Below are 17,343 nucleotides of genomic sequence, written 5' to 3'. Positions count from 1 at the left end.
ACTGAGTTTTGAACATTCCTTGCAGCACACAAAATGTATGGCTTCTGCCCACTCATGCAGTGCACACGTACAGGGTGACGTGAGGTGAGTGGACTCTAGTGCCGTAATATTATTAAAGAGAGCACTCCCTCCACCATAGGTAAAATGTGGACTCTCCCAGATAGGCTGTTTGGGTTAAATCAGGGGTAATCGCAGATACTTACTATGTACAAACCCAGCAGGCTGATTATCTGCTCTCTAACATTGACTCTAACATTCCCTCTGTCCTCATCTTACTTGATGTGTCCTCTGCTTTTGACACGGTCAACCATACCACCCTGCTCAGTCGTCTTTGTGACAAACTGGGTATCACTGGTCAAGGTCTGGCCTGGCTGACCTCTTTCCTCTCTGATCGACCCTCCCAGGTACAACTTGGGTCTTTCCTATCTTCTATCTCCCTACCTGTGGTGTTCCACAAGGGTCTAACCTCTCGCCCTGGCTTTTCAACCAATACCTGGCAACTCTCGCCTATTGCATTTCCATTTTCTGCTCACACAGTTTTATCAACTGCAGTCAGTGCTATGCTGATGACACCCAACTCATTTTCAGGCTTCCTTCAGCCACCTCCTCTCCTTCCCTCATCTCGGATTGCTTAACCGCCATTTAAAATTGGTGTGCTGCCAACGATCTTTGTCTAAATGCCAACAAGACTGAGCTCCTCCTCATTGGTACACCTGCAACATCCTTTCCCCTCACTCTCTGGCCGGCCTCCCTTGGCCCTCCTCCCTCCCGACCTGCGAGGCTAAAAACCTCAGGGTCATCTTTGATTCCACACGTTCCTTCTCCGCATACATCTCTGATGTCTCAAACTTCTTACTTCATCTCCTTAAAGGTACTCTGCCCTTCCTCTTCTTCCCTCAGAAGCTCACCGTCTCCCAAGCTCTGGTTCTCTCTAGACTGGACTACTGTAAACAGCCTCCTCCTTAATTTACCTGCCTCCACTCTCCGCCCTTTACAACTAATCCAGAACAGGACTGCAAGTCTTGTCCTTGGCCTCAAGCCCTGGGATCTCTCCAGCTCCGAAATCCCTCCACTGGCTCCCTGTGGATGCAAGGATTACATTTAAAAACCTCTGCATTGTCCATAAGGCTTTCTGGGGCCTGGGTCTAAAATCCTTCACTATCCCTCCGTAAATACCTCCCCTCTTGAGCCCTTTGCTCCTCTACCTCAAACTCCATCAGGGTCAGTCGTTTTTGCAAAGAAACCAGCTGGGGGTAGATCTTTATCTTCGGATGGGTCCTGCCTTTGGAACAGCCTCCCTGCCATCTTGAAACTTGAGGAGAACCATCTCCGGTTCCGGAAGAAGCTCAAGACCTTCCTCTTCACTTCCACTCTTGCCACGTGCCACTCTTCTCCTCTGCTGAACTGCCTCGATCTTTCTGCACTGTGAACCAGGCAATCCATTGTCCTCCGGGCCCAGGTATCTGCCCACCCTGCCTCCGAGCCACCCCTTGCGCTCGGGTCTATATCTGTACCCATAGTCCCCCACCTACTTTTCTTCTGCACCTATCAGATACACCCTATCTGACTAACCTAGCTCTTTTCTGGCTGCACTACCATTGCGTATCACCTTTATTTATTTATTCATTGTACTTATTTTTTTGTTTTTTTATTTACTTGTTTATAATCGCGTTAGCAATTATTACAAGACTCTTGTACTTATTATTTATTCTGTTCTCTCCTCTGTCCCGCACTTTCCATTTCTCCCCCCCCCATGCACTTTCCCCTTTTCCCCCTTTTCCCTTTCCCATGCACTTGCACGCTCTTAATGTCACTGGGCCTAGTAAGATCGTTGTTTTATTTTTGTTCTCCTTTGTTCCCCTCCCTTTGCCCGGTAGCGCTCTGAAACACTTGTGTATGAGCGCGATATAAATAAAATATATCAAGCTCCAAGGCAAGGTCCCATTAGACAGTGCTCATTTCCTCCAAACCTAAATCTACATCTGTTTTCCCCACCACACTAGAGGATGCAAGGCTCTCATCTCATCTTTTCGGTGGTGGCAGAGTCGGACTACCCAGCTTATTGCGATTTAGCAATTGCAATAAAAACAGTGAAATTGGCAGTTAATTGAAAATTACGAGCAGAAAAGGCTGCATTCTTAAAATAACCTGAATTTAAAAGAAAAGTAAATTCACGCTAAGAGGGAGATATGCAGAAGAAAGGGAGACGGGCCGAAGGGCCAGAGAGCGGTGGGCCGAAGAGAAGGAACTACGCCGCCATATGAGCGATCATGGGGAGTGATGTAATATTAAACCATTATTCTAATAGAGGAGATTGGGAAGATCTGGCAGGCGTATTGGGTGTTCAAACAAAAGGTTCACTAGTTCTGAAAAACAGAATCTGGCCCCCACAGGGCTATGAACAGTAGCCTGCAGTTCACGACTTCCTGAGTTTCAATAAAGATTGGTAGATTAGAGGCAGAGGAGGAAACGCCAATCCATGCATATTGTTCCAAGAGATCGCCAGAGCATCTCTCAGTGAATTTGTGCCTTGACCCTCCAGAATACCCGTTTTCAATTCCCACTCGTGGTTCGGCGTCACCTTGTAACTGAGCAAGTCTGCAGTGGAATACTCCAGTCCTGTAATGCGAAGCACCTGCAGCCATACTGCTCTCTGTATCGCCTAGTCCTAAATCTCTATTGCCACTAATATTATGGAACAAGACGGGGTTCCTCCTTGCTTGTTCACATAGAAAATTGATATTGCATGGTCGGTTCAGATCTGACCTTTTTTGTTCATGATGCCTCCTGAGCGCACACGACTCCTACACGTTCCTTTCATCTAACTGGCCCCCGACCTGGCTACAATCAACGACATCGGAAGGGTTACTAGTGCTATGACAGATGGATACAGGTAAGGGTTTATGCACTGGTGTAGAATACAGTGCCCCGTGTTTGTTAGGCAAACAGCTATTCTCTACTAGTTTCTCTTCTGTCTCGAGTATTCCTGCCCCCCATCAACTATATGCTTTCGTCCAGTAAGTGGAGAGGAAGATGATGTATTGGGTTGTATACTGAATGGCATTCGAGTACCGAAGAGGCGAAGAGGATAAGCTGTAGACTGGAGCAGCCAAAGTCTGTGGCCAACGGAGAGGCGTGGACTGGCACAGACTGGCTTCTTGCTACTGTGCCTGATCGCAAATAAGCGGTTCAGAGGACTACAAGGCTGCTGGCAAATTTAGTATGTGGCCAAAAACGAAAAAACAGGAAAGAGATGTCAACTGCAAGCTTTGCTCCTACAGCTGCAAGTTGCTAAAAAGCGTAACAATTTGATGGAAGTTATCTGCAATTACGGCACAATGCAAGTAAAATGCCCCCACAAAGATTTTACCACAACCGTTGATTTGGTCTTGGTTATAGCCTTAGCTGGCTTCAATGAGTCCTCCCCTGACTTTTCCCTCGTCGGACTATACGCGGACACACACAGTTTGGATGGGGTTAGCGACTTCCTCTTTGAAGACGCTCCTTTCGTTGGCAGGCTCACTGTGGAGGGTGATGGCGGACGCCTTTTGTCCAAATCGGGACATGCATCAGCGGTGAACCCAGCAGAACCAGCGTCGCAGAGCTTGGCCTTCTCTTGGACACCTGCATGCGGGGCATCCTCAAAGGATCTCAACCTCCTCCCGGAGGGAGAATGCTCCTTGGACCGGCCAGTCCTAGTTGAGGATGACCAGAGGCTGCATCTGAGGCCTTGCTCGATTTTTGCCACGCCGACAGTCTGCTGTATTATTTTTTAAACTGCGTTTTATTGATTTTTAAAATAACTTAGCTTACAGACATCAATGGTCAATAACATTATACATCAATAGTGTCTGCCTACCTACTCCCCTAACTCTTTTCCCCCCCAACTCTAGCCTGTCCCACACACTATACCACCATATTCTACCGTCTATCACCAACTATACATGGTATGTACCCTTCACTGCACAGGAGTGACTTCTCCTTCCTGGACTGCACCATGCATTGCCCCTGACAAGTCTTGTCTCCAGTAATCTAGGGATATGCACTGCTCCTCTCGGTCGCTACGTGCCGCTTCCTGCCATACTGCGGTTTCTGTCAACAGTCTGCTGTATCAGTCTTTTTTGCTTTTCTTCGAAAAACCATGGCAGACCTCACATCCCTCCTCATCGTGGTCTGGATGCAGGCAGTATAAGCATTTATGGTGTTGGCCAATCTTCCACAAAGACATTTCTTAAACCACACTTTGTGGAGAATTTGAAGAGGCTGCAACCTTCCTTCTCCTGAGCCATGCTGAAAGGGTGCGAAGTAGGCCCCAAGGCCGGCCTTCTCAAAACGCAGATTTGCGCCGGGAGCGGAGCCCCGCTGCCAGTCTCTATCCTTCGTCGAAGACGATAGAAAAGAACGTATAAATCGGTCAAATGCCAACTATTTGGCAAATGATTTAAGAAAAAGCACAGAATTAGCTAAGAGAGCAATTTAAGGGCTCCCCACGCTTTAGCGTGCAGTAAAAATCTGAAGATGTCCACCAGGGGTGGTGCTTAGGCAGATGACGGTCATTGGATCATTTGATGGGGTCAGTATGACCCAGAGGACAGTGATTGGTTTAGAGGATTAATACAGTTTTAAAGTGAAAGTGAAAATGCTTTTTCTTTTACCGAGTATTCCCAGAATGACGAAAGGGAATATTCATGAGTATGCAAATCCATGCCAGACCCCATGCTAGAGAACTGCAAGACTTATCATTGGCATCAAGCCCAGGGACTGCATCTCTCCAGTACTAAAATCTCTCCACTGGATCCTAGTGGTTGCAAGGATAAAATTCAAGACAACTCGAACCTCAGACGGAATGCCCATTGGCTCCCTCTACACGATAGAACAACATTATGTACTCTAGCTATCACCCACAAATGCCTTTCAATTTCCGCCCCAAAATATTTGTCAGATCAATTCTCCAAACATCAATCAGCTCGACCTACCAGATCTTCTCAATCACACTGCCTCACAGTACCTAGGTTCAACCTAAAGACAGCTGGTGGAGCAAGCTTCCCCGTTCAAGCCGCCAAATGCTGGAACTCCCTGCCTACCGCCATCAGAATGGAACCCCCCTTCTGCTCTTTCAGAACTAGAGTAAGGAGTTGGCTCACTGATAAGCCCTTCCATCTAAAGCCCTAGTATGCACCCGACCACAGCTGCCTTCAACTCATCTCTAGCCTTACCTTGTATTATATTGATACATGTGCCTTATCGTTTTGTCATTCAAATTCTACCTATGCTCTTATCTGTATTTATTGGCTATTAGACCTACATGCAACCTTGGTCGAATCGCCTGTTGCTAACTTATGTTTGCCTGTAACGTTCTTAAGTCTTTTCAAGCGCCCAGTTACCGGGTGCGTGATACAAATAATAAGCAAACAAAGACACTCTGCATCATCCACAAGGCTGTCTGGGGCCTGGGACCTGCTATATCCAACTCTTTCTCCCTAAATATTTCCTTCAGTCCTCTAGCTCCAACTCCATGCTGATCAAATGTTTCTCTAAGCAGAGAGAGGCGGGCAGATCGCTCTTCAGCGTTGCCTCCCTTTGGAACAGCCTTCCTGCCCCCCTCAGACTTCAGACAGTCCTCCTTAAATTCCAGAAACTGCTGAAGACCCTGCTTTTCTCCACTTCTTTCCCTCTCTCCCTCCTTTGCTAATGGCCTAATCTGTCACTGGCGGCCTGTTCTCATGAGTCTCACAGGTTACCTGTCCAGTCTATACCAGCACGCCCTCCGCCCTCCAGCACTGCCCTTTGCCCCCCTCCCACACCCCACCCGCTGACCATCTTGAGTGGTTGGACTCCCTCCTTGAGTCTGGCCCACCCTTGCACTTATCCCTCCTGCTTTCCCTTCAGCACTTGCCTAGACCCTGCCCCCCCTCTGCACTCATGCCCCCCCCTTTTCCTTGCACTTCTCGTGCAGCACTTGCATGATCCCAATGTCACAAGACCTTGTAGGACCATTACTGTTATTTATATCCCTTGCTCCCTCCCTACTTTTTTCCTGCCTTGTGGCGCCTGAAAACACATTTTGCTGTATAGGTGCCTTACAATATTCAATAAAAATACACACAAATTTTTTTTTTTACCGTGAGCTTGATAGTTTGCTCCTTCTCCTGTGATAGTCATGTCCTTTAACTGTGTACACCACGGCTGGGAACTTGTTGGCTTAATTACTACCAAGAATGTTCTAGAGACAAAGCAGCATACTATTAGGTATAATTCATTTTTCTACTCAGGGCCTGGGCCTTAGGGGAGCATTTCTGATCTGCATAAGTAACCTTATATGTTTTTTGGACTTTTGGGGAGACATCAATTAGTTTCAGCTTGACTCCCTAAGGCAGAATGAGTAATGCACTAAAATGTGAAAACGTATGTGGGCTTCTTGGTCCTCTTTTGTAATGGCAACAAAAAGTGCTAATTAACAATGGAATAGAAAGCTGCCCAGAAGAACTCCTGTAATGATCAATTCAAAGCTTTCATAGGTAACAACTGTATGCTAGCATAGCCATTTAAAGGAATCCAAGTGATTTGCTAGCGGCTGAAATTACCGTGGGCAAATCGTTTGCATGAGAAAGGTGCGAACTACCAAAAGTTTGCACCTTTCTCATGCGAACGCACATACAAACTCCTACCCACAACACAGCCACAACACACTCATAACACTCCCCCACCCACACCCCCACTCCCACCCACACTCCCAACATAAACAAACCACACTTACCTTGTCTTCTCGCTGGGTTCCTGCAGTGCCAGTTCCCTTTCACTTCTGTGTTTTTTTTTTTAAACGGAAGGCTGCGAGGGTGTCCCCTGCAGCCCCTGCTCACTATACCATGAAGTATAGTGAGCAGGGTGATGCGGAGGACACCCCCGCAGCGCCTGTTTTTTTTTTATAATGCTACCACCAAAGGGTTGAACTTTTGCTGTTCAAACCTTTGGTGGTAGCATTTTTAGAACAAAAGGTTCATGCGAACCTTTTGATTCGGGAAAATTGTCCTAAACCATTTAAAGCACTTGCGACAGAACTCTGTAAGCTACGCTTTCATAAACTAGTAAGAGATAGTATTGTGCCTGCTGCAGGGATTGAAAAGTTTAACCTATAGGTCACAGGCTGGAATCCCGACAGTGTTAATTATGTTATCCCAAATTGTGTGTTCTTTGGGAAATCCCTGGGTTCCAGCTTGTCCAAATAGTGTGATACAGCGCACATTGCACTCTTTGAATTACTCTATTGCCTTATCTGCCAATTGGAAAGAGGCTACATGTTGGCACTAAATGATATAAACTAAATTTGACCCTCAAAAAGTAGGCATTGACTTGGTTTAGGGAGGCATATTATCACTGTCAGCCAACCGGGGGATAAAGTCTAGCAGATTAGCTGCTAGCTTCCCAATTCAGCCAAACTGTATTATTGTAGGCAAATCACAATCTTCCAGATTTACGCAACTAAATGCTATCATCCTGTGCATAAATTGTGGGATTAGTTTTTGGAAACTAGCAAAATGTAGACAAAATTAAATTAATTAAATTAAGGAAACCTGGCTGGACAGACCAGTTGTTAGGGAGAATTCTCTCTTTAGGCTGAATTTCCTAACTTCGTGAGTCCCCCAGCAGCTTTGCTGGATTTCTGGAGTTTTTTATTTTTCTCCTGCCAAGAGTGAGACTCTTTCTCCCACTCTTGGACATGATTTATGGTGTTCCTTTGACTGTCAATGTGTTTTATGGGCTATGGGGTCCTTTCCTCCATAGGGTCTCATGTGTTTTTACTATGTCTGTTACACAGCACCCTCCGTGCAGTAACACAGGGGTGTCATAGTGACACCCCACCATAGACTCCATACCCTGGGACTCACTGTCTCCCAGGGCATGTAAAGTCACCATTGGCTTTACTAGTCCCAAATTATTAAAAGAAACCAGTACAAACCATCATATTGTGGACGTACTAGTCGGGGCAATTCGATTGCCCCGGGGTCCATTAGTCGAGGGGGCACGTCTCCATCCCCCCTGATCGAGTTTTGGCTGGTGGCAGTGGATACTACTTTTTATATTCGACCGCAAATATTTCCCTATGGGATTTTCCCATTGTTCGAGGCTACCAACTTTAATTATTTAATTCTCATAGCCTCGAACATACCGCCGGTTTATTTAATTAATATTAATTCACCGGTTGGTACTTTTTGCCAGGACTCGATTCTAAAATGGCGTTTGTGTTCTCTTCTGTGACTCCAACCCAAGTCGAGCCCTTTGTTCCACTTTTTGGTGGGCTTCTCCACAGAAGCCTCCAAAAGTGGTGCCACTCTGTCTGGGTACCACAGGGGTTGTGGGAGGGGGTTTAGGCACCCTGGATTGAGTTACCTTGGTAACTCAAGTCACACTCATGTGTGATTGGCCCAAGTGGTGAGCCGGCCGGCTCACCACTTAGCATGTTTGATTGACAGCTAGGCTGAGTGAATGGGGGTATGCTGCATAAAAGCAGGGCTTTTGGGACTGGAACTTCAGAAGTCGCCACAGGACCTGAGAATCCGATGAGGGAGAAGCTGAGCCGACCTACCACGACGACACCACCGGTGGAGCCCTGCGGAACCGACTCACCACTTCCCGACGACAGAGAAGATCTCCCGGCTGGAGAGGCTTCTTCCCCTGACTGGTGGGCACAACCAGTTTACCTTCTTCTCTTCGCACCCCAGACCGGTTTGTGGTTGAACTGCCCGTACCAAGCACCCTGGCAGCCGGATAGCCACTTAACACTGAACCGCGAATCAACGGACCACTCCTTGTACCTGAGAAACTCTGCGGCTGGTTTCTTCCCTGGCAGTGCAACGGACTCCTGTCTTCCTCCCCGACGAGATCCTCTCTTCTCCCGGACGAAGCACCGACTTGCATCGGCTGCCAGGAACAACTGCCCCCGCTGGAGTGTTCTCACCACTTTAAGGTACCGTGTCCACCAGGCCTCCCTTTCTAAAGATTGCTACAAGGTAATAATAACCCCTTAACCTTCTGGACTGGGCTGGCCGCCTTGACCCTCTATAACTGGTCCCTTTCTTTGGTCCAACTCCTTTTTGAACCGTTACAACAGTTTGTGCACTGCAACCGTGTGACCTTGGACACATTTCGTTTTGATCCTCTTAAAGCAGATCCGGCCTACTGACTCTGAATTCACGGTGTTACTTACTTTGCCTTCCTCTCTTGTTGTGTTCGTGAAAAAGTGTTGGGATCTGTTTCAGTTTATTCTCTGCTTTTCTCTCCCTTTTTAAACCGAATTATTAGAGTGCCATCTACGTTAAGCGCTCACCGCTGTCTGAAAATAAGTGGGGCTTTACTTAAGACTTGTCTAATATTCTTTTAAGGGAGTGTATATCTTTTAGTGACCGTGTTTTTGAATTGCTTACTATTAGTGCTTCTGTGTTTTTCTAGATGTGGTTTAAAATAAATAATTATATCTCTTTTACACCAAGCCCTGGTCAGTGTTTACTTGTTCTATTGTGTTCTCTTGACCTATTGTGAATACCCTGTATACTGCCTAACTCTTCTTGAGGGAAGTCTGACTGCTCAGCCACAGCTACCAAGTGAATCTGCGTGGTACAGACTGCTACCAAGTGGGTTTACTGCCAAACACCTGTAGTCCTAAATCTTTTGCAGTGGTCCCAGAGGGAACTGCACAGGTTTCTGCCTAACACCAGTGCATGACAGTTCATCACCAAACGCGATACACACATATAACAAGCGCACCACCCCTTGCTCCAAATACAGTCGGAGTAAGAGCACACAAAACATGTCTTCATGCTCAGCAGACAGAGCCTTTTTCAGCAAATACTAGTCAGGACTCCTTGCCAATGTTTGCTACTGATGTACTCATAGTGCCCTTTTTATCAACTGCAGTCAGGAGGAGGAAGGAGCAACGCGATTGTCTTGGAAGCAAGACAATGAAGCACAATACAGGTACGAAACCTGAACCTGCGCCTAGAAATTGTCCCCAGATTGAACACCAAAAGAAAGACCAAGTAATTATGGTCAAGTGAGTGATGAGGAGTACAGATCAAACAGTAGCAGTAGTTTTTCAAACTTAGAAGCAATTTCTTCACTGGGGTTTTGAACAAGTTTGGAAAAAAGTTTCCACATGAAATTAAGAAATTGCTTATTTATTTTGGCCAAGCTACTAAAGAAATGAAACCATTTTAATAGCACACGTGCTACCTTTTTAACTTCCAAAGCACATTCCATCAATGCTTTTACACTTCCAACTTCACGCAGTGTCTTCTTGCTGTTTACATCTGCTCTCCAAGATAAATTTCTCAAAACGCTTGCAATGACCTGAAAAATAGGTAAGCAGTGAATAGAATTAGACAACCATCAAGTATGTAGTCCTGTAGTTGTGATCCATTGCTAAGCTGCTGAAGAATGTCATTCTTCTCAAGCATGAAATACTCAGGGCAGTGATTTCATCTTTGCACTAGTTTTCATTGGAACGCATCCATCATTTTTTATTTACATTGCAATAACAGTAAGTGACTAATTTGTAACTATTGCATTACCAACAATATAAACTCTCCATTCTTGCAGTATGTTGTACACAAATAGAATATAGATCAACAAAACAGAAATAATACCCAATTTGGCCTGGGCATGGAACGCAGTGCATATAATCAGTGGAAAATTGGAGGATGTTTATACAAGGCCAAGAAATTAAAACATTGGATCAATGCAAAATAGATTTCGGGTTAAGCGAAGGAGTAAGACCGGTATTTTCAATTGCGACATTGGTTAGTTAACTCCATCATTAAAGCAGCGGCTAAAAGACAATTCATACAATTGGAAAAATATATTATAGCCAACTGAGGAGACAGAAAAACTGGTATCGGGGTTCTGTAAACTTTTCTCTGATGACCTACGCCCCATGTATAGGCCATACATGAAACAATGACATGTTCTGGGACATTCAATCCCGCTGGGGTGTTGGGAAAGGCTATGGACGGACATAGCTAAACTTACTAGGGCTGTACAATTATGTGAAATGTGGCTCAAAGTGATGATACATTGGCATTACACTCCTGAAAAATTACATACATTCTACCCCAAGAATCCTATGAGGTGTTGGAGTGGATGTGGGGGAAAGGGTGATTAGGTTCACATCTGGTGGGGTTGCCTCAAAATCACAGTTGTGGGCAGTGGTGAATGTTACGATTAAGGAAATATTTGGGGCACACAAATAGAAGAGACCTGGAAAACTGTATTTTAGGCCTAAAGGGTCTGGGACAGAAATATAGGACACAACCACACCTGAAAGCATACATATTATCATTGGCAGCAGTGTTGATGTTGGCTCAGAGATGGAAACAGGATTGGATTTTAAAGGGTTGGAATTTCACAGCCATGGAATGGATGACTTATTCGGTTCAAGGGGAACAAGCATGTTTCAGCACAGACTGGGGATAATATAGACTTTTTTACACAGCGATTTCAGAACATCCATGTGCCCACAAAGACTTTGCATATTGGGAATCACTTGAAAGGAGTCCTGATTCGTGTTGAAGTGTGATAGTTTATTCGGGATTCTGGTAGGGGTTAAGGGGAGACTGGGAGGGGCGGGTTATAGGTTTGTGTTTCATGGAAAAATTAATAAAAATGAATTTAAAAAAAGCCAGAAATAAGCACACTCCCAGGTGTTCCAGTTTGTGGCATCACAACGAGCCCTAGGCCTTTTTTGTTTTAGCGCTTGTTGGTGGCATGAGCCACCAAATGACAAAGCCATTGCTACAGTGGAAGAGAACCGACTAGGAGCAAACCATCTGGTTGGCATGGTAACTGATAATGCGTGTGGCAAAAATCCGTCAAAGCACTGAGCGTTTATTTGTGACCGCCTCTGCCATATTAACAAATGAGCGACTTTCTAACAACATTCGGACCAATCAGGAGGACTGTATACTGCGTGGTAGTGTTTTGTTTCGTTATGCGCATTGATCTTTTTTGTACATCACTCAGTACCGCCCATCTGTGTGGTCTGCTTTACAAAGACCATGTCTAGTCCAGTGCTCTAGAAAGAGGGTGGGCGGACCCCAAGTATCTTACTGACAGCGACGGCTTTGTTGCCCGATAACCAGAGCAGCTGCCGCTGGCGCGACCTACTCTATCAGTTTAATGGCCGAGCAGACCAGAGAGAGAGGCATAGGCTCCCACTCATAGCGGCAGCACACACTGGCCCATTAACTCTAACCCCATTCCCCTAAGAGGAAGTAGGGCTGCAAGGGCAAAGGGAAGGGGGCTGGTCTGATCATGTTGTGGGGACATAATTGTATTAAATTGGAGTGTGCTCTACCAGTATATTTATCTTCACCCCGTCACCCCTCACACTTCAGCCATCCTGTACCCCACGACTCCACCCTTTGCCCATGGCATACAATTTCGGGTCTCGCTACCCCGGACCGTTTTCTCGCCCGCATCCCCTCCTCTAGGTCCACATCTCCACCCACCTCCAGCTCACTCCCCTTACACAGTGTTACTTGACCGATTGCCCCTTATCTCCACCTGTGATCTCTTTTGTGCTTCCGACACAAAACATTTGTTTGGTTAAGTACTGTGTATTTGCACATAAACTGTGGAACCGCTAGCCCTATGGGTCATACAGTATATACATAAACAATACGCGGAAACTTGCTTTGTATTGGCAATAAAAAGGCTGTGGCTTTTTATTAAACATAATACTAATAAAACATAACCGAGTATTATGGGTATATCAGTGTGCAGTGTTATCTTAGTTCTGTACTTTTGGGGACTTTGGCCAGGAACTGGAAGTTGCCCTTCTTTGCTCACAGGGTGACCCCAGCGTGGGCTCCCAGGTCCGTGTGTTTGGGACCTGAAATTGTCTGCGGAGCATTCCTGTGCCTGCTGGTTCCTGATTCCTTCCAGGCCCATGCTGCCTCACCTGAGTGGGTTCACGGCCACGCGGGTTCCCCCCAATAGATCCACGCTCTATTTGCATCCGCTAGTTGCTAACATACTCGGGATCCCTGTGTGGAATAACTCCATTCCCTTTACCGATAGGTGGGTTCCATCTTTGTGGAATAGGTCTGGGTCAGAGAAAACTATACTCCCGTGCCTATACCCAGTCCCCTGTTTATGCAGAATTTTTCTACATTTCTATTTAGTTTTCTCCTAGCTGTGTCGATGACTCTTTTTGACGAGGCCCCACTCCATATTTTTCTGGCCAATGTTTCTGACATACATATTTGTGTCATTCTAATTTCTTGCTATCCCTGTAAGAGATGTACATATGTCTTGTGTTAATTGTTGTCTTCCTATATTTACTAGATCATTGCCCCCAGGGGTATTACCAGCTATTCCGGGGGTTCTCGGAAACCTACAGGGTCTGCTAACCTCTCATGTATGTCCTCCTATTTCATGACCCTGGTGCCCCACCAGGACGTGATAGTGTTTTTAAAAGGTTGCTTGACTCTGGTTTCCTCGGTCCACCTTCCTGTCCTACCCACAACGTAATGTCCCACAATCCAGGCCGATTTGTAGGGGGCTTCTTCATCTGTTGAGAGATATTTGTTAGATTAGTTCTGTCCTTATGTATTTTTTAAACCACCTTGATGTCCAGCCCCCTATTTTCTTGACCCTTTGCACTTCTATGCCCCCACCCCATGCAGATGCTGCTGCTCCTATTCTGAAAGAGTTCCATATTCTGTGCTGTCCCAGCTAGCCATGGTGATGACTTTTTCCCGAATGGCCCGGAACTGAAAACGTCAGAGGGTCTTGCCATCCCTGTGGATCAAGAACTGGCCTCCTAGGTGGGGGCGGTTTGTAAGAAAATAATTTGTGACATATACCGGGCAGTTGACCCCATCCTCAGTGCAGTATAGGTTGATCAACCTACTGTTAGGTAAGACTTTTATAGAAATGGTAAATCCTCCTGACCTGGATCAACCCCAGAACGTTTTGTTTTACTAGTGAGATATTTTTCCTTAATACCTCTGTGAGTGGGAACCTATTTCCACACTCACAGAATCTTTTACTGTTTTTATAGGTGTCAGTTTTTTTTAAGACTCTCTCTCCGTAGTGTCTTTTTAAAGTTATCCTCTTTAACAACTTCTTGGTAATACGCTGCTGGGTTGCCCCAGGGGCTCAGCTTTTAACTTTCTCTGACTAACTTTGAGAGAACTACAGTTGACAAGGGTAGAAAGGATCTTTGGATTCCTTTTACATATTTTGTGAAACCAGTACACCCCACCTTATGTGGAGTGCTGGGGAGATACAATGTATCCCCTTTCACACTAAAACTGTGACAATTATGTTACAGGTGCAAGCTTACCTTCAATGGCTGGTGGCAGTGATACCTTATATTAATTTGATGCACCTTTAGCACAGGCTTTGTTCACAGCTGCAGTAAAGGCACCTAAGGGTGCTCATTTTACCAAAATGGCCCCGTCTTCATTTATCGCCATTTTAGAGTTTCATGTCCTTTCTTGTTCATTTCCCTGACATCCAGGGCATGGAACTCCTCTGTGTGATTTCTATCTTTGGTGGGAGTCCCCTGGACTCCCCGCCCAGACTCCAGCCTGTCTGTGAAGGCAGGAAGCGAGGAAGGAGTCCAAAACTCTGCAGCCTTTTGTCTTCCTCCTTGCCTGAATGGGGACAAAACCCAGGAGGGGCTGGCTGTCCTGATTGGACAACCAGACCGCCGCTTGTTGTAAAATGCAGAAGTTGTGCTGTAGTTTCCTGTTAAATACTGGGAACCTGAAATCTGAAGACAATTCAGCCGGTGTCCGGTCAAATGTTCGAATGCAAAGCGTCGAATGACCTTTTGATCGAAAGTAAAATGACAGGAAAAAATGAGCTTTTTTAAAATGTATTTATTTATATATTTTTTTAGTTTAGCATATATAAAAAACTTTTTTATAAAACGAAAACAGGGGGTTGGGGGTGTAACCCCCCCCCCCCCAAAAAAAGCGACCCTTTTTTCGGTCATTTTACTGTCGAAAAAAAGGCATTCAAGCCTTTTGTTTTCAAACTTTTAACCTAGAACCAATTCAGCCACTGGAACCAGAAGTGAAGAGGATGATGAAGGAAAAGTGGCTGAAACCATTTCCAGTGATCGGAGAGCCTGCTGTAGCCCTTCCTTCCAATCGACCTGGGGACTCCGAAAATGACGACCTGACCCAGAGCCTGGTGAGACCCACTACACTCAAGAAGACCTGCATTCTGAGCCGTTCCACACCATCATACGGCGCACGGTCTTCCGAATTCCGAATCTCGCTGAAACTTCGTGGGCATCCTGGTGTATCTCCAGAGACACAAATCAAGCCCGAATGGTTCCCTATCTAGAGTGCTGGACCTTTGTAACAATAAGAATTCAGCCGTGATTTTCCGTCTTCTTCTGTGCTCCTGTAAAAGGCGACCAAATCTGCAGAACTGCATTCAGCTATGAGGAAAACCTTGCCTAGAGCCTTCTCCATTGATCCCTGCTGCAAAGTCCCTTCCAAGGTCCTGTTTTCAGTCACCACAACAAGGAATCCACTGACCGGGTATTTGGCTGCAGATTCTGAAGTCGTCCTGCTGCAAAATGTTCTTCAATGCTGAGGTACTGTGTTGACTTGGGTATGTACTACCTTAAGTCTCTTAGGAGTTTTGTGTAGCTGTGCGGTGTTTTCTGTGATGGGGAGGCCTATCATCCTGTGCACCCAGTCCTACTGCTAGAATCCTGCTAGGGTGTCTTCTGTGAAGCCCCTGGACCCTCTTCTAACCCTAGAAGTAAAGTACTCGCCGGTTTGCTGAGTCTTCCTAAGGAACTCTGAATTTTGCTACTTAAGAACCTATCCTGACACTGTCTGTTGGTCATTAGATCCTAGTGACCCCCGCCCCTTCTGCCACTGAGAACACTCATGCTCCAAGAATAAGGGAAATACTTTTAAGGGATTGGGCCTTTTGGTTGGTAACTGTAACTCTAAGAGGGAACAGTTACAAACGTTCTTACTTAGCTTGGATGTGTGATGCACTATTCTCAAAATTATGGTTAACATCTTTCTTTCCTTAGAAACCGTTTTGCCATTCTAATAGAAAGTAGATGTGAAGGTATATTCCTCACCTGTGATTCGGTTGTGTCTCTTCCCAAAAGTAATGTGTTGGTTTCATCAGATTTTTCCTGTTAGGATAATTGTAGGCGTGTCTTCCTACCCCTGACTTGCTGTTAGCCGGCCCAGAATAAGTCTGTTTTAGGTTGTTGCGTACCTAGAATACCTGAGTGATTCAGTAAAGTGTAACATTAGGGTTTACTTTCCCTGTGCTATCTAACCCAGAGTCTGTGGTTCTAACTGTCCCTTTTAAGTGATACATCAGTAACTTGTATAGATGGGAAAGATCTAACCTGGACTACTTGTGAGTTTTAAAAAAGTATATGGGTTTTACTTACTTTGAGTTAGCTGTGTGCCAGCCAAAAACAAGTTACAAGAGTCACTGCTTATCTCAATCTGTTTCATTGATCTCTAAAGCACATGTAATTGAATATTACATCCTTAGATTTTACTCACCTAGTATAACTGTGTTATCACAAAAATAGTTATAGGTTTTTACTGTGCCTGGAATAAGCGTTCCACTATTCACAAAAAGTATGTTGTCCAGTTGACTGATTATGTGATTTGTACTGAGAGTCACTGTACAACTGGTAGGGTCTACTACACTTGCATTACTGAATGTAATTGTGAAAGTAACCATTGGTTTCTACTCCCCAAGAGCACATGTGACTTATACTGAATGTGTATGAAAAGATTTTGACTTCCCTAAAACAACTGCTAGGTGTTCCAAATAAGGTTTATGGTTTGTTCTGTGCACCTCCAGTCATTGTGTGGTGTTTTGATAATTGTGATTACATATACTGTGTGATAGTACTTATTTATCCCTAGATTTATCTGGGCCTACCTTTATTTAAATAGATTGTTTATTTTTACAATACATAGTGTTTCAGTGTTTCTTTGGATCATTTGTATTACAATTTCATTTGTACTGATTCTACAGCCCTCTCTCCCTCCTAAGATAAGCCTGACTGCACTGTCTACGCTACCCCGAAATCAGGTGGTATAGCCTTATACTAAGAGTGGAGTATTGTACTGCCTCAGTTGAATGTTTTACTAAGCCCTTAGTTGGACTTCAGAAAAACTGTGCCAACACCTACCTTTCCCTGTTTTTGTTTTCCTTATTTCTATTGTCATGCAGTCCTGCTCCATGCGCACATCTAACATGACTGACCCATCATTGGCCCTTGTATTAGAAGACATCAGCTCGATGACCCTCAGGGCCCCAAAGTAGGTCAACGCGAAA

At 45.2% G+C, this 17,343-nt stretch overlaps 1 protein-coding gene across 7 annotated transcripts in view; it reads right to left on the bottom strand.

Moving 5' to 3' along the window:
• Nucleotides 1-17,343, bottom strand: part of APC (APC regulator of WNT signaling pathway) — a 1,243,184-nt gene that overhangs the window by 106,890 nt on the left and 1,118,951 nt on the right. For all 7 annotated transcript variants that reach the window (XM_069625497.1, XM_069625496.1, XM_069625498.1 and 4 more), the window contains one exon: nt 10,228-10,344. In XM_069625497.1, coding sequence (XP_069481598.1) covers nt 10,228-10,344 — 117 coding nt within the window. The remainder of the gene's footprint in view (nt 1-10,227; nt 10,345-17,343) is intronic.

The sequence above is a fragment of the Ambystoma mexicanum genome, chromosome 6p, assembly GCF_040938575.1.
Source record: "Ambystoma mexicanum isolate Mex_15411 chromosome 6p, UKY_AmexF1_1, whole genome shotgun sequence".
Taxonomy (NCBI): domain Eukaryota; kingdom Metazoa; phylum Chordata; class Amphibia; order Caudata; family Ambystomatidae; genus Ambystoma; species Ambystoma mexicanum.
Note: the sequence above shows the minus strand (reverse complement) of the source record. Positions and strands in the feature narration are given on the sequence as shown.